This window comes from Leishmania braziliensis, chromosome 23, assembly GCF_000002845.2.
Source record: "Leishmania braziliensis MHOM/BR/75/M2904 complete genome, chromosome 23".
In the NCBI taxonomy this organism is placed as follows: Eukaryota; Euglenozoa; class Kinetoplastea; order Trypanosomatida; family Trypanosomatidae; genus Leishmania; species Leishmania braziliensis.
Window position 1 is genome coordinate 470335 of NC_009315.2, and position 17502 is coordinate 487836.

The following is a 17502-nucleotide window of genomic DNA, read 5'->3' on the forward strand; positions in this document are numbered from 1 at the left end:
CTCCCCCCTCCTCCTACACAGACACACACCCGCTTACGCGCACACGTATGTGGGCCTTTGTACACCAAATGCGGGGAAATGCAGAACGCAAACAAACAAACAAACAAAGCTGAATTGTTGGAGAAGAACCAGGAGAGAGAAACAGGAGAGGAGTCGATAGTATCAACAGTGTGTATGAAAAGACGCGGAGCATGTGAGAAGAAGTGCACATCCCTAGTCCTCATCCGTTTCACTTTCGCCAGACACACACACACACACACACACAAGGCTACGTAGCTCGTAGGAATGGATTGCCCAGCGCAACAGAGGGCGAGAGAGACAAACACATTCCTACAAGATGGTAGGTGAGAGCTCAGGGAGGTGTATGAGGAGCGCACATAGGTGTGTCGGGAGAAATGGAGGAAACGGTGAGCAGAAGGTCGCCTGTTCCCACTAACCAACATGATTGCTTCGTCTCCCGTCAAACAAAGCGCTGATCTGGAATTTGTTTTTGCTTTTTTTTTCTGCTACTTTTACATAGGCTGATGCTCCAGCACAATGACAAGGCCTCCGAAGGACAAACAGCGCCTACAAGGGAACCTGAAGATGATGGTAGAAGAAGATGTGAGAAAGTCACTCGTTGGTGGGATGTACAGGGAGAGCAGCCAAACAATCACTATCCCAGCCACACGCACTCAGTGTAGACGGGGAAGTAAATAAATCCGCCACTGAGTGTGAGAGAAGCATTGAAGAAACGCAGTGAGAGAGCTCGAACGCAAACACATCGGCGATTGGTACAGATATTGAAAAGCACAACGCGAGAAAGATTAGTAAACAGAAAGGAAGAAAAGAGGGCAATGGGAAGTTTAACAAACACACGCACGCAGAGAGAGAGAGAGAGAGAGAGAGAGATGCACGAGATAAGAAGCTTCACATATTCCACTTTTTTTTTTCCGAAACGCAAGAGCAAATCATGTCTATTCTTTTCCTTCCCCTGCAAACTGTGTAAACCCAGCGCTGTATCTGTGTCAGTGCCAGATTCGGGTATTGGGGGTCACACTTGAAGGCATCGGAGCAGCGAATCATCAAGAAGAGACAAATTTAGATTTTAAAAACTATATAAAGCCGAAAAGGATGAGAAAGGCAAAAGGCGCAGACAAAGACGCACAAAAGTCGCGGGTCGTCGATCGTAAGTTTAGTGGTGTATGCGCAGAAGCGAGAAGCAATGCAACATGACAAAACAGATAATCAAAAAAAGACCCATCGGCACACACAGCCATATGCAAGACAACGAATAAGAAGAAAAAGGGAGCGTGTGCGTTTCCGTCGCCGCCTGGTGGTCACGAAGCGATGCAGCAGTCCAGTGTGCACGGATGCTTCACTGGGGACAGTGGCGAAGAGCGCTTATCGGCACAAACGCCAACGACGCCTCGCCACAGCGATCGAACCAGGAGGCTGAGTACAGAAGTGGCAGGCACGTTCGACTTCGCGTATACTGCCACGCTCATATGTAGTAGGCCTCCCCACAGGGTTGTGTACACCGCCCAACAACTTTGACGATCCATTCGATTGGTGCTGTTCAGTTCGACAGCAACGTCCTGGCAGGACGGCCTTTGGAATTGTCGACGCGGTGTAAGACCGAATGGTGTCACCCTGCCATGGCAAACGGCGCGGTAGGCTTCTGAAATTCGTCAGCATGGGTGTACTTGTAGTAGTGGCCCATTTGGCTACTGTGGTGCGAAAATACGACGAACATGTTGAGTGGGTCTCCAAACAAAAAAAACGCCCCGCTTCACGCGCAGGTCAGCGAAAAAGCGGGTCAAAATGTTGCCGAGGTGCGACACGACACAGTGCGTGCCGTCCTTCAACGGTGTCCCACTGCCATGATCCCGGTTCCTTTCGCCACCGTGTCTACCCCAACGCTGCACGTCGCACACCAGCGCGTGCCCCAATTCGCCAGACCAACTACGCCACAGGTGTGGGCAGCTGTCACTAGACAGCGACATACATCAGCGTCCCGGGTACAAGTACCGCCAGCGTTGCCAAGCAGAGCTCCAAAAAATTAAGCAACAAGATCGAGTACTGCTGCACCAACCGTGAGAGGAGCAGTAGCACGATCCACGAAGCGATCAGAAGTACCCACGTCAGCACAGATGCCACCGTGTAGAGAAAAAAGGCCCAACACCCCAGCACGTGTGAATGACTCCGCCTCACCGCCCCGAACAAGTATCCCTCGCAGCAGCTAATACAGAGCCTAGCGTGTGTGATACGCATGCAGCCCCGCCAATAGATTAAAAAATGCCACAGAAAGATAAGAATAACAGGAAGGGAGGGGGGCGATCAAGGAAGAGAGAGAGAAGACCAAGTACAAGTAGAAGCGGCAATGCCAAAAATCTACGCTCGCCCTCCCTCAAAGGAATCACCACAGCCAACACTGCGCTCCTCCACGGGCGTGATGAGCCTGCCTACGTATGGGTATGCCTGCGTGTGACTCAGCTCATTCCTGGATTCATAGCCCACAGGTAGAAGACCCCAGTGTTCGTGTGCAAAAACAAGAGGGGGGGCGTGCAGTTCTGTATCCGCTTGGCGTTGTCTTCCGTAGTCTTCCTCTGTTTTTGTGTGTTTTTGCTCGCGCAGACCGTCAGTGTTCGATGCTGCGTGGGTGTGTTTAGGCTACACAATCATCAGTGGGAGGAGTTGGGGGAAGGAAGAAGGGGAGAGAGACTCACAGACCGCAGAGAGAAAAAACTGCGGAATGGCAAGGAAGGGGAAAGCAACTCAGAGACACCACCACTAGTGCACGCCGATGCATAGGCTCGTCACTGCGTGGGAAGGAGTCAGACTTGCTGTGTGAGTCAATACCCTGTGCGGCGCAGCCAAGTCCGGTAGTAGTAGGTGTTGCTTTGGCATCTGTGTTTGTTTTATCGGCGCTCTTTCTCCCTTTCCCCTCTTACCGAAGGCACAAATACAACGAGGGGACACAAAAGGGTTGTCACCCAAAAGGCGCAGAAGCCTCATTTGTGTGTGTGTGTCGATCTCCCTCCCTCCCTCTCGATCGACCGAGCGGGAGAAAAAAGGGGGGAGGCAGTAAAGGAGGCGACTTTGATGATAAGTTGGGGGCGAAAAGCAAAAGAGGGACTTATCCTATTTTTTCCCCTTCCATTCACGGACGTGGTGGCGGTGAAAAGTTGTGCGAAAAAGCCTATCGGCAAAAGGAGAAGCGGCAAATTACATCACTCGTTCCATAACAGCTAACAGCAGACAACTACAGTGAAGAAGAAGCAACCACAGAGAAAGAATGGAAAAAAAAAACCCAAACGTCAGTACACCGGCACCATACACAACATAGAGAACGGAGAGATGCCGTACGTGGATGACGGAAGATGGGAAAGGGTGCGGAGAGCAAAGAAATTTTAAAAAAAAACGAGATGAGGAAAGGGAAAAGAAAGAAACCCAAGAGGCCCTCTAGCTGGAAGAGAGGGAGAATGTTGAGGACGAGAGAAAAAGGGAGGGAGAACATACCATACCAAGAGCGAGCCTTTTCCTTCTGCCTCACGGCGTGTCTGTGAGTCTGTAGGGTACGTAGAAGAAGGGGCGTGAGTGTAGAAAGGGAAGGTAGGTATGTTAATTTCAGTAGTCGTTTGGCGCATGCTTAAGAAAGCACGGCTACACTTTCAGAGATGTGTCGTCAGTTATATAACTCGCCCAAAACACAAGCAAAGAGGACAAAAAGGAACAGAGTACAGAGGCTCGGTTCCCCTGCCTGACGAAGATCGATTGGTAAAGGGAAAACACAAAGAAGCATGCCCAACTGCACGTGCATATACGCACACACACACGCCTGCGAAACATCTCAGCAAATCAGCATCACATTGTGCTGAGCCTTCTCCAAGCGCCTTCAACAACACCATCGCTTCAAACAACGCCTTGTCAGATTTCTGCACACGGCGGGGGGATGCACCACAAGGACCACATCCGCTACTCGCCAAGCAGACAATACACAGAGTATAATAATAAGGAAATGCAATTAGCTTACGCGCAGAGAAGCTACGCACGGACAGGCCAGAGTTCCCATGGTGCCTGAGGAGCCATGTAGGAGCAGAGCCACAGCAGGCGACGAAAAGCTGCGTGGGTGAGGTGAGACCGGTTCCACCCCATTAGGTGGTTCTCGTGCAACTGCTTATCCAACACCCCACTCTCAAGGTCATCGTTCACAGTAATAAATAGCGGCAGCGTCGACGCACGCGGAGCTGTCCCACTGCCAGCGATATGCTCCAGATGAGAGAGAATAATCGCAAGGCGCTGAAAATCCTCCACAATGAAGAAGGAAAAAGTGAGATCAGCTATGAAAACGTGGTGGTGCACGTCCAGCACCAACGACTGCACCCGTGACGCGTCTACAGGGCCTCCATGCTGGCAACCACTGATCATTTGGTAGCTCACCTTGTGGGGTGCTCTGGCGGTTCTTTCTGACAGGAGCATGCGCACCACCTGAGACGGCTCGTAGAGCTGCTTCGGCGCAGATGCCGATAGGGGGGTGGCTGTGTTCTGTGCACTAACACCGCTGCGAGATAGACTCCCCTGCGACGTCTCTGTTGCCGAGGTCGGCAGAGTGGTGATGCTGCTCAACCATTTTTCCTCGTAGGAGTTCCAGCGCGCGAGCATATCGCTGTGCTGCAGCCGTACCGCTTGGCTTCCTCCTTCGAGCGGGTGACCGGGACAAGACGCAGTGCGCCTCTGCCGCCACTTGCGCGTCGTGAGAGGATGCATGGGTCGCAGCGAGGCAGCACATCGCACGTCGCTCTGGCACCAAAGCGCCGCCGTACGTGCGCGGCGCATCGCCAACGCAAATGATTCGTAGATGTGAACAGGGGAGAAGCTGTTCATGTCTCGTATATACGCCTTGCGCATCTCCTTTACGGCCACGCCAAAGCCACTTATGGGGTCGTCCGAAAACATCCGCAGCACTTCCCGATCAAACGTGCGCGGCATATGAGCGTACTCGATGGATGGAGCAATTCCAGGTAGTTCTTCCTGAACGCAATAGCGGGCGAAGTGGTTCAGGGCATCCCCACGCTGCTCAGGCCTGGAGATCTTCGCTGGTGTGCACAACAAGCGCAAAGCTCGGTCTGCCAGCCCTCCTGTAGGTCGTACATCTGCCAGATGCGCACACCACGACTGAGGCACAAGTCTCGCTCCAATACGCGCCAGTGTTGACCTAGATGGAGGCGGCACGTATCCGTCACTGTTAAAGATGGTCTCAAAAAAAAGTGCCACACGTGTGTCATCGCTGTAGGGCTGAGCTGTCTTGACGTCAGCCACCCCATCCGCCTGCTGCAGGTTCGCCATCTCCAAGATCTGGCGCGGCGGCGACAGAGGGCGGAACAGGTCGAAGAAGGACAGCTGGCGACCAACTATCATGTCATTGTTGAAGTACAAAAAGAAACGCGAGATCCCTGGGATGCGATGCAGCCCGGACTCTATCACGTTTGAGTTTAGCGTCGGCAGCACCAACGCCGCCTCCTCAGCACTGAACATATCCGCATGTGTCACCACGCGCAGCTCAGGAAACTTCTCTGTGTCAAGCCACGCAGGCATCTGGTCCGTGTCAGACAGCACAAGGTACACACGCCGTACCAGCGACACAACCCCATCCACCGCACCAGCGTCGCTCACGTTCACCTGGTACCCAAGCTCACTCAGCCGCTGCACGTCCGCAGCGTGGCGGTGATGGTACTGCGCAAACGCGCCGCTCGCAAGCACGAACTGGCGCAGCGACCGCAGCGAGTACCGCAGCTCCTCCCAGTCGCGGTACCTCCGCTGCTCGAGTGGCACGTGCCGCGCCTCAAGGTTGCGCCGGAACGACGACGCCGTCGGGTTCACAAACGTGTACACAACGTCCAGTCGCATCGGCGTCGCCACACGCGTCGCGGCGTCCACAGTCCACAGCGTCGCGTGGTGCGCAGCGAAGAAATTGTGGTACGCGCCCGCCGGCCCCTCGTACGGAGACGACACGTACGAGGCCGCCACGCGCAGAAACTCCTGCTCCACGTTGCTCCCCTCGCCCGCAGCGCCGCTGTAGCAGAACCGCTCGGTGGTACCACTCGGCGAGTATAGCATCAGTACCGTGCTGTCAACAGGCGTCTTGGTAAAGCTACTCTCGTTGACTCCTGGAGCAGCGTGTGCTCCACACGCTGCCTCCGTGGTACTCTCGGGTGCGGTATCATCCCCTCCCAAAATTAATGACGACGGGTAACCAGAGTGGCACACTACCACAACGATTACAAGAATCAATACACTCGACAGACCAATTAAGAGATGGTGCTGCCGCCGCCGAGGCCGCGCTGCCTCCTTGCACGGCGTCAACGCCAATGGTGTCGAACATCCACAGCTGGCACCCATGACGAGCTGTTCAACCGGAAGCTACCCATAGAGAGAGAGACAAAGGAGGATGAGAGTGGCGAAGCAGTGCGTCCTCACCCAGTGAAGCGGTGAAGATGAAAAAGCGCACACACACACAGGAAGGGAAAGGGGACTTAGGTCAAAGGAGTTGGGCGCACTCCAAGAAGAGAGCGAAAACTATCGGGGGCTTGAAGGGCGTGGACAGACGTTACGCTCTTGCACTCACACAGCTACACCAACACCAAGGAGGAAAAGGAAAAAGGAAAGGCAGCTGCAGAGCAAACAAGCAACCACCCATACGAGCAAAGGCATGAAAACCTTGTCGGAGAAGCTAAGCGCGAGAAGGGGCGTGGCCAGGAGCACAGCGTCGAAAAAGGCCACACACCTGAGCAAAATAAAGCCGCGACAACACAAGAGGAAAGGGAAAGAGGTGAGGAGACGGCTGAAGTTCGAAAAGGGGAGGAAAAAAGGGAATGATTGAGAAGAACATTGAGAGCTCAGAACCCTTCGTACCCAATGGTATGAGGAGGGGGGAGGGAGGACGCCATAATCAAAGTGACAGAGAGAAGGCAGTGCGATACGGCTAGAGAGGAAGGCGCAACAAACAGGCGAAAAAGCGGGGGTCAAGGTCTCCTGCGCACGCCAACTCCTCTAAACTTTGATAGCCAGCACGCCCTTTACTCCTCTATGAATCGTGTAACGGCCATTCCACCGCCACTGCCGCACCTTCCTGACTTTCTTCTTTTTATTACTTTGTCCATTGTATGTCATAGTACCAGTTAAACGCCACGCCACGCCGGCCCATCACAGACCCACCGCGTGGGGCGAAGCAGCCGCTGACACGCGTTGCAGCAGTGCGCCGACCCAGGCATCCCAGCACGGCCTCTGCTCCAAGCTCTGCCCACCGCTCCCCAGGTCGCCTCGTACGGAGACGACACGTACGAGGCCGCCACGCGCAGAAACTCCTGCTCCACGTTGCTCCCCTCGCCCGCAACGCCGCTGTAGCAGAACCGCTCGGCGAGTATAGCATCAGTACCGTGCTGTCAACAGGCGTCTAAGCGAAACCTCACTGAGTTCGGCTCAGCGTGTAGTCTGCGTATTGGGTGTTCATAGCTGTAAGCATCGAGGATGATCGATGTAACCGAGAACAAAAGTCGAAGGCTCCATACTTGATAGAGACAGCACCGAAGATGTGGATCACTCTATGAAGAGGGGAGAGAAGTTTTTTGGTGTAGAGTCGATAGTCACAGGGATCCCTAGACGCCTGTCTGTCATCGCCGTGTCATTGTTAGCGGCCAACGGCAGTGTTGTACACATATAGCGAGCGGAGCTGCGCGTGTACTTCATCGAATAGGGTACTGACGCAGGAACACCAGGAATCAACGCAAAAAAAAAATTAGAAATGAGACAGTCGGGGAATCAATAAGAGGGGCGAATGCGACTCCCAATACACACGCACAAACAGTCAAAAAAAAAGAGCGGACAGGTGGAAAAGAAGAAATTGGGCAAAAAAAAAAAAACACGAAAACGAGCAGCAGCAGCAGCAGCAGATGCCTGAGCGGGGATTCGACTCGAAAAAGTCGTAAGGGAACTTACACGCTCCTGATTGGAGAAGGAAAAGTTATTGAGAGAAGGGCTAGAAGGGGGGGAAAGGGGGAAGCACCGCCCGCAGTATGGGATGAACGACAAGAAGCCTTGCCCAAGAATGAGACCCGATGAAGCGGCGAACAAGACGAGACGGGTACGAAGAAGAGTAAGAAGTGGTACTGTCAAACAATTTCCAAGGCATGACTCCACTGCGTTTGGTCCTCCAGTGTAGATGAGGAAGCATCCTCATGGTTTATCGCGCTTGCCGTTGTACACTCCTTCCGCTACGCTTTAGAGGAAAAAGGGGCTAGTTGGGGAGCACGCCGCTTGCCTCTCTTTGAGGACAATGAGAAGAAACCGCGACACTTGAAGATAACAAGAGCACAGGCATACACAGTACCAGTCAAAACGAAAAGGTAAATGTACCCGGAGTGGTCACGCACGCCTTTCCCCTGCCTAAGGAAGGAGTGGAACGAGACCGCGAGAAAGATAAGAGGGACATGTTGAGGGTCGGTACAGCGGCATGCGAGGATACGTTTGGTACATTTTTGTCTTCTTTTTGTTTTTCGTTTGAATGGTTTGTGCGCATGGATGGCACGTGTTCGCTGTGCTACAAGGGAAGACAAAAGGCGCAAGAGGACAGGTGCGAGGAAGGCGAGAATTGCAAAGGGAAGGGAGAAAGGGGGGAGGGGGTCAATGGAAGGGCGTCAGCATCAAGAGAACATGGCAGGACACATATGCGGAAAAGTCTTCCTCCCTTCTTTCTTCAACGATGAAAATTGGGCAGAGCACGGTTTCTCCGTATATTTGAATAAGTATTGGCCGCTATACTGCTGACCTTCCCTCCACGCCGACGGCATTTATATATCCTGCCCAATTCAAATGAGGAGCGCGATGATGCCTCACCGCGACTTCGCTGTTGCTCAATCCTCAGTATGCTTCTCACACAGAGCATGCACTCGAAGAGAAAATACGTGTGGTGTTAGATGCGACGAGCATTCTCCTACATTTCCTCGAAAGCAGACCTCGTTCGGCCAACTCTGGGGTGTTTGGGTCACGGATAACAGGAGCCTTAGCACCATCGATCCAACTCCTATTTCCACGCTACAAAGGTAGAAGTACATTAGCGCTTCGGAGCACATGCATGTGGGGGAGGGGTCAGTGTCGCAGAGAAAGGTCGCAGGAACAGCTGAGTGCACCTATAGCCTCTCTTGAGTGCACACGTCGCAAGAAAGAAGAGCTGATTGCGAGGTAGGATGCTTCCTCCCCATCTCCGCTCCTTCTCAAGCAGGATGAAGCAGCTCAACGAGGTCGCGCAGGAGCGGTGGTATCGGTTTGCCTTGACTCCTGGCTGATTGCAGTGTTCGCGTCACAACAGCGTCCACGGTTGCATACTGTTGTGCCAAGCGATCTCGCTCCTCCAGCAGCTCCCCTAGCTCCTCCAGAGAGAGAGTCTCACGGCCCTCTTGACAGCGCCTGGTGTTCTGGTCATACTTGGCTGCCGCTATGCTAAGCGCACGGTCCGTTTCTCCTTTACCTGCTCGGTGAGTGAGATGGTAGTTGTGGCGCTCTTGCCCGTAGAGCACTTGCCTCTCCAGCTCCTCCACTTCATTTCGCAACCCCACGAGGGTAGCACGGAAAAATTCAGGAACGGCGATGGTGCCGCGCGTGTAGTGTGCATAAACGGTCCTTTCACGCAGAACTTCTTTGGCAGACTCAGACATATGGCCTTTCGAGGGACCAGTTACCAGTGTTGCACGAGGCGAGGGTGAGCTCGTCCTGATGTCCGCGTCTGGCAAGCCACCTCTGGGCGAGGCAAGCCCTAGTGTGGGGCCGACGTTCATCCCGATGGGTGTGCGAAATAGAGAGCTACTGTCTCGCGCCGGATCACTGCATGCGTGGTGTGCTTTCTCTCGCGGAGATGTGCGAGACGGGCTCCGGTCTGCGGGCAGCCGGCGAGGTGCCATACTGTTTTCTTCTCTCGTGAAGTCAATCCTGTTTTCATGCGGTTGGGCCAACGCGCAAACTTCTCGACGATCACTGCTGCTTGACTGGCGACTGCGCAGCCACGCTGTGCGATTCAACTTGACACCCTCTACGGTGCCTGCCACAACTCCAGCTTTCTTCTCCAGTGCCTTTTTCGAGTACTGTGCGAGCACCTTCGACATGAACAAGTACAACCACCGCAGCAGTACCACGTGGTCCTGCAGCTTCCCAGTGGCAAGCCGACTTGTGTCCACCGTGTTCCGGTGCTCGGCTGGTACGCACTCCTGCAGCATGTTCTGCAGGAGTCGCATGTTGTGAAGACACACTTCACGTATAGAGACTGAATCCAATGCCGGATCAGCGCTTTCACAGACAGCCGCCGTGGCAGACCAGTCCAACTTTACCAGGTACACGTGCGCCTGGTCAGCGCGGCTCTTCATAACAGGGGCCTCAGATGACTGTATTGCTGCGCAGTTCTGGGCGATGCGACTTACTGCAGCCTCGACAACAGTGCAGTACGCTGCCCCATCGCGGAGAGACTCCACCGCAGGATACTCTGCATTGCACAAGTTGTTCAGCCATTGAAGTAGCTCCTTACGACCACTGAAAGCTGCAGATTTAGCGGACATATCCTGTTGTGATGCACGCTCTACGTAATACTCCTGAGTTGATCGCTTTTAATGCTTCTATGGTTTGCATGCATGTCCATGTGTCCACGAGTAGTAGTGGGGGGTGAGAACGTCTATGTGTGTGTGTATGTGCGCCAATGGGGACGCTGCGAAACGAACAGATGTCACTGGACAGATGAACACCACAAGTAATCATCACAGAGTGAGGGAGGTGAACAAAGTTTGTGTGCCACAAGCACTATGTCCCGCTTGGCTAGAGAGAGTGGTGGACAGCATGAGAGTATCCCTTTCTGACAGCCTGAGCGTGCACCTGTCCAGAGTGACGCAGGACAGATGTCCCTCCCTCTTGTAATGCTCTGAGCAAATCGTGTCGCATGGAATGTGACGAAAAGAGGTGAAACATGCGCCTTGTTGGTACTTTTTGTTTTTCTTGACCCACCGTCTCAACTCATGCTCAAGAAGGCAGCTCCTGTCAGAAGCTTGTACGCAGTCAGCTCACTTTCACCGGGAGACAGCATCTAACAGAGGAAAGGGAAAAACAGTCAGGCACCACATCCGATAAAAGCGAAAAGAGAACGAATGCTCAAAAATATGCTGCAATACTAACACAGAATCGCAATGCCAGAAACAAACGAAAAAAATGGGTAGCAAGATGCAAGGAACGGTAGAGCAAGGGGGAAGGGAAATGAAGAGGGCCAGCCGACCTCGCCACTACGCATGCAGCCTCATAAACGCACGCACATACATCAAAACACAAGCATGCAACACGCCAGCATCTCCGAAACGGCAAGACAAGATTTTTCTCTCCGTGCGTTGTTCTTCTCAGTCCCTTTTCTTCTCTCCATCTCTCACTCACAAGACGGGGGACACACGAATACACACAAAGGCGAGAACGCACCATGAAGGATAGCAGGCACTAGTTTTGAGGTGTGCTACGCCGCAAGAGAGCAAAGACTACAGGTCAGAGAAGCAACAAGAGCAGCTGAAGCAACAAAAGGAAGAATAAAAGTAAATACTCGCCACAATCACACTCGCTCAACCGTATGTCTTCATCATTAACAAAAGGCGGAGTGCTGAGGTATGATACTCCATGTCGGATCGTATTTACACAAAAATGCACCCTTCCCTGATGACAGGGGAGACCCCCGCGTGGTACCAGGGTCCAGTCCCCGCGGTGTGTGTGTGGGGGGAAGCCATGCAGCTCCCCATCCCTGCCGATGCCGGGCCACTTCTGGTGGTGACAGGGTCACGTGCCTGCGGCGCAGGGGGCCCAGAGCGCCTCGTCGCTACTGATGCCGGTGGCCATGTCCTGGGCGGCGTTGCGTCTGGGCGACCCGCGACAGTGCACACGCTTGTGCCACCCATGTGCCAGGCACGGCGTCGGCGTGGCCCGAGCGCGCCTCACCCGGCCCTCGCTGCCTGCTGGTGGGGAGCCTGCGCCACCCCGAGGGATGCGCCGGGTGGGGGCCGGCATGACGGTGGCGGCGGCGGGGCGACCTGCGGAGCGGTGGGCAGAGCTTGGGGCAGAGGCCGTGCTGGGATGCCTGGGTCGGCGCACTGCTGCAACGCGTGTCAGCGGCTGCTTCGCCTCACGCGGTGGGTCTGTGATGGGCCGGCGTGGCGTGGCGTTTAACTGATGTGGCATAGCAAAGAATGGACACGTGGGGGGGAAGAAACGCACCCTCGCCTTACGCAAATGGATCGAATTCCGCCTCGAAGTCATCGCCAGATGAGGAATCATGCGAGTTGGGCCCCTCGAACCCACCTGATGTCTGCAAGTGCTGTTCTTCGGAGGGGAACGACGAGAAGTACGGTCGTGAAGGAGTCTGTTGCAGACAAGGCGCTAACATACTATGTGGAGGTGGTGTCGGCGTCATCGCAGTGCAGAGAGTGTCAAATCTGGGTGAGACTTTGGGGTCGGAGAGCGGAAGAGGCGGCGACAGTGCGGATGAAGCAGGGAATGACTGGCGGCCGTCGTTGCGCTCTGCGGAGGCAGAAGGGGCCTTGCCTCCAGATACGCCAAAAAGAGAGTCTAAAGATATTGACGGAAGGGGTGGCAGTAATGGCGGTTCGGCCACAGGAACAGAGATCTGTGGTGCAAGGTGATCGCGCACAACAGCAGACTCAAAATGGACGCCTTCCCCGGAGGTCGACGTACCGGTTACCAAGGACGACGAGGTAGTGCTCGTGGGAGATGTAGAAGACCGCTCCTCTGACACATTGTCACTGTTAGGCGACAGCGAAGAAGCTGCAGTAGATTTGCCAGACCGTTCGTCAGGTGACTCCATTGGCAACTCGGCTTCGTTGAACTCATCTTCGAGGACGACAGGATCCAGCCCTTCCTTTTCCTGAGAGGTGTCACCTCGGCGGCTTTGCTGCTCTCCATCAGCGCCACAAGAGGGAGGAGCACGGGCCTCTGATGAAGCCTCTGCTCTAGCGACCTCACTGTCTGCAGGCTGGCCCTCTCCGCACCCCGCCTCGCGTTCCTCTCCGCCCCCATTATCGATGTCAAGGTCACCTGGGGAAGCCACTATCCCACCCTCATCTTCTCTGTGCTCCGTTACTATTTCCAACCCACCCTTCGCCATCTCTTTCTCCAGCTGTGCCAGGAACTCCGCCTCCTCTCCCTCTGTGACCTCCAATTGCGAAGTGGAGCTCAGAGTACCGTCGTCGTGTGCCTCTGAGCTCTCATCCTCGGCACCATCTGAGGCCTGGTATTCCTCTCGAGCATCATCTTCCTTATGGAGGTCCGCACTCTCGGCAACTGACGACTCAACCTGACGAGGTTCTGCTACTGATGCGGTCACACCAGTGCTCGAAATGGCCTCCCGCTCCGCCTCCAGCTTCTTTTTCCCCGGTGGCAAGTAGCCATCGTTGAAAGAGGCAGCAATCGTCTTGTGGGACATTGGGGAAACATTCCCCGAGTCAGCAGTTCTCGCGCTCCCATCGCCGCTCGTCGCAGCAGAGATGTGGGAATGCTCCTCCTCAAGAGAGTCCTGAAACGGTGATATATCAGTGACGGCTTCTGCGATGCTCAGAGGCAGTGGAACTGCGTCGTCACCAGAGGCTTTGGTAACCACAGCAGCCGCCTGCTCCTGCGAAAAGATATCAGGAGGCACATAAGAAATAGCGTGCAATTCTCCCGCAATCCCAGCCACGCCGTGTATGATCTCCTCTTCTCTGTCCGCAACATCCGTATGAGACGACAGCGACGCGATCTGCGTTTGCGTAGGTTGGGAAAAGGTTTGCGGTGGAGCCAGGTGCGAAGATGACTGATCCCTGCTGCTAGCCGCCGCTACGTCTGCCTCCTCGTCACAGGTGCCTGTGTCGGTTTCGCAAGCCGTGAGAAGCTCACCCACAATTCTTGACGCAGATGACGTGTCGTAGAGATGAGGCGTTGCTGCATGGGACAACGACGGCTGTAGCTGTGACAGGCACCGAACTGAGTCCAGCACCATCTGTACCTCTTCCAGATCCCGTGCAATCTCAGCATGCATGCAGTCTTCTCCTAGCTCCACCACCTCCACGGCCCCAGAACTGCTCAATCGACAGATCTTGATAAGCTCCCTATGGTACTCCAGAACGGTGCCGTATGCTTCCAGCGCCATAAAGGCCGTGTATAACGTTTTTTTTTCCGAGAGTGATGTGGCAACATATAATAAATTCGTTTCGGGTGAGTCTGGGTCTGAAACCCCTGTCATCCCTATGGCCTCCGAGTCCGTCGCGCCCCCTAAGAGCACTTTCTCCGCCTCTCTGGCGATGGCCAGCTGTGCTTCGAGGTCGACGACGCGCGCCTGCAGCGCGCCCACATCTTTCCTCAGATCAGCCGTCTCACAAAGAAGATGAGCTTCACGCGCTTCCAGCGCCCCGGCAAAGAGGCGGACCGTGCCAATGTGCATGCCAGCAAAGAGCTGCAGCTCTTCCTCAACAGCCTCTGTACAGATACGCGAGCGTGCGTGTTTTTCACGCCACATAAGCTCATCGAGGAGGCCAAAAGAAGTTGATAAAGCCTCTGAGGAGACCTGCCGCCTATGACGACTACATGAGAGGGCACTCTCTCGCTCGTTGACCCACGCCGCAGTAGCGTTGTCAGCAGCGTCTAAGTTGTCGAGAGAGTCGAAGTGCAGTGACTGCAAACTTGTCGGCACTGCCGTGAGAGAGCGTTCTACAGGGGATGGCCCACGGCGGTGCGAGCTGCCTCTCTCCCCTTCCTCTTCTCTGCTTGGCAAGGACGCAAGAGAGTGGTTGTGTGATGGACGTGCCGTAGCGGAGGACTTGATAGATGTCTCCTCGTGCAGTTTGCGCAGTCTGTAGATCTCTTTTCGCTGCTTTTCAAGCTGACTGTTCATTGAAACGAAGAGCTCTGCTCGGTTCCGCTCCATTTCATCAAAACTGCGCTGCCGATCTGCCTCAAACGCCTCCATCTGGGCAAACTGATCCTCGTAAAAGTGTATTCGGTCTAGCAGCTCCCTTTCGTGCGCGTCCGGGCTGCGCACGCGCATCGGGCGAAGCGATCGGAAGGTGAAGCGCGAGTGTGACTGCTTTGTTGGCATGGTAGATCCTGTTTGTGCAGAAGTGGCTACCCCACCAATCACACTCTGTCTTTCGTCGCGCGCAAGTGGCGACACACAGGGAGCGGGGCTGGATGAGAGGTAGGAAACACAGCGATCGGGATTCTGCAAGTAGGGGTCGACAGTCACAGCTGTTCCTCTGGACGGCGGCTCTCGCATGAGGCCTTGTTGGGGCGCAGAGGCGGCGCGTACTTGTGGCGCTATCTCTGCGAACGTGAGCCCCCGCTCCAGCGAGGAAGATGGCTGTGCAGCTGTCGTCGCAGCCGCTACGAGCGACTTTCGAGCCCGTGCGTACTCACGTGTCATCTCCTCCATCTCTGCCTCCAGCAGCACTAACTCCCTTTTAAGAGCCTCATTCTCCTCACTCAGCGCAACCTTGTCACACTCTACCGCCTTGATGATCCGCTGCAGCTTTTCGCCCCGGTCGGCCATGGAGGAGATGCGAAGCTGCAACCGTTCAACCTCCTGACGAAGACCAGCTACGTCATCATCGGAGTGCCCACTGTAACATCCCAGTGCTTGACTCATGCGGACCTTTTCCTCTTGGTCGTGCTGAGAGACAATGGCGGAGTAGAACGCATTCACCTCTGTCAGCTCTCGCACCTTCTTTTCCAGGGCAAATACCTCCTCCATTTTCGTGGCAATGGTGGCGGTGGCGGCGGCGTTTTGCGACTTCAGCTGTTCCAGAGCACTCTCCGCATTAACCTTGACAGGGGGCGGTGTACGAGAGGCTCGGCGACCTACGTCGCCTTTACCCACCGTGTCAAGCGGTCGGTGTGTCTCAGGCTTGTACTCGCCACCTGCCGCATCGGCAGAGGGGTACCATTTTCCCTTGCCACGCTCGGCCGTTCTGCCGCGCTGGACACCAGTGGTGGCACTGAGTGGTACTACACTGACCAAAGGCGACTCCCCAGAGCCCATTCCCTCCATCTGTTTGATTAGAGTACTGATGGTTTCCTCGTCGCTTGCAGACTTCTCTGTCAGCCTGTCGCTCTGCTGGCGAAGCTCACGAATCTCGGCGTTCTTTTCCTGGATGAAGGACTGAAGGCCACTAACTTGAGACTCCAACTCGCGCACTCGTTCTTGCTCGCGCTGCAGTTGTGTGTGCATGCAGCGAATAAAGTCGACAAGCTGCTCCCTCGTCGCCGTTTCAACGTTAATCTGCTTCATGGCTGCGTTCGATGGGACTGTAGGTGTACCAGTGTGTGTTCCTTTGCTTCAATGCACGCTGTGTGTCACTTCCTACCACTCCTGTGTTTCTTTTCCGCTTCTTTTCGACCAGTGATGTAGAGAATGGAAGAAAAAATAAAGGGAAGGTGAACCAATGAACAATTCCAACCAGCGCGTAGAGTCACCGCGAGAGTCAGCCTCTACAACCTCCGCCGGAAGATACAAAATGTATCGTTTTTCCAACGTGTCCATTCTTTGCTATGCCACATCAGTTAAACGCCACGCCACGCCGGCCCATCACAGACCCACCGCGTGGGGCGAAGCAGCCGCTGACACGCGTTGCAGCAGTGCGCCGACCCAGGCATCCCAGCACGGCCTCTGCCCCAAGCTCTGCTCACCGCTCCGCAGGTCGCCCCGCCGCCGCCACCGTCATGCCGGCCCCCACCCGGCGCATCCCTCGGGGTGGCGCAGGCTCCCCACCAGCAGGCAGCGAGGGCCGGGTGAGGCGCGCTCGGGCCACGCCGACGCCGTGCCTGGCACATGGGTGGCACAAGCGTGTGCACTGCCGCGGGTCGCCCAGACGCAACGCCGCCCAGGACATGGCCACCGGCATCAGTAGCGACGAGGCGCTCTGGGCCCCCTGCGCCGCAGGCACGTGACCCTGTCACCACCAGAACTGGCCCGGCATCGGCAGGGATGGGGAGCTGCATGGCTTCTCCCCACACACACACACACCGCGGGGACTGGACCCTGGTACCACGCGGAGGCCTGCCCCGCCATCATGGATCAGTACAGAAGTGAGGAATGCAGAAAAGCAGTGAAATGCATCAAGGTCTAAGGACCAGAAATAGTAGGAGGTAAAACTGAGTTTAAAGAGAGTTTATGACGGGGTACGTGAAGCAGAAGATCGCACCACACATACCGCAGCCCCATTCCTGGTCAAGATCACATTTGCACTCGGCTTCAGAAAGTGCGCGCACCGACCACCCGCACTGCACCTCGCTTCTACGGCGGATGCTCATGTAGCCGCCCTCACCCCACCATGACCCCCAAGTATTTCGAATGATCCAGTAGCCCTTACCAGACCGGTAGTCGTCCCTGTAACCAAGCTGCAGGGCGTGACTGTGTGTGATGTTCTCGGTGTAATCGAAACCGTCAAAAATGCCTCCAGCGTAGCT

The 17502-nt window shown here is 55.1% G+C and overlaps 3 protein-coding genes across 3 annotated transcripts; all 3 read right to left on the minus strand.

The window, feature by feature from the left end:
* Positions 1 to 4026: 4026 nt before the first annotated feature.
* LBRM_23_1200 (hypothetical protein, unknown function) lies at positions 4027 to 6099 on the minus strand (the record flags this gene model as incomplete). Its single annotated transcript, XM_001565142.1, has 1 exon — positions 4027 to 6099. The coding sequence occupies one exon, from the start codon at positions 6097 to 6099 to the stop codon at positions 4027 to 4029; it is 2073 nt and encodes a 690-aa protein (XP_001565192.1).
* Positions 6100 to 9251: 3152 nt separating this feature from the next.
* LBRM_23_1210 (conserved hypothetical protein) lies at positions 9252 to 10583 on the minus strand (the record flags this gene model as incomplete). Its single annotated transcript, XM_001565143.1, has 1 exon — positions 9252 to 10583. The coding sequence occupies one exon, from the start codon at positions 10581 to 10583 to the stop codon at positions 9252 to 9254; it is 1332 nt and encodes a 443-aa protein (XP_001565193.1).
* Positions 10584 to 12271: 1688 nt separating this feature from the next.
* On the minus strand, positions 12272 to 16324 carry LBRM_23_1220 (conserved hypothetical protein; the record flags this gene model as incomplete). The annotated part of the gene is made up of 1 exon (XM_001565144.1): positions 12272 to 16324. The coding sequence occupies one exon, from the start codon at positions 16322 to 16324 to the stop codon at positions 12272 to 12274; it is 4053 nt and encodes a 1350-aa protein (XP_001565194.1).
* Positions 16325 to 17502: the final 1178 nt, after the last annotated feature.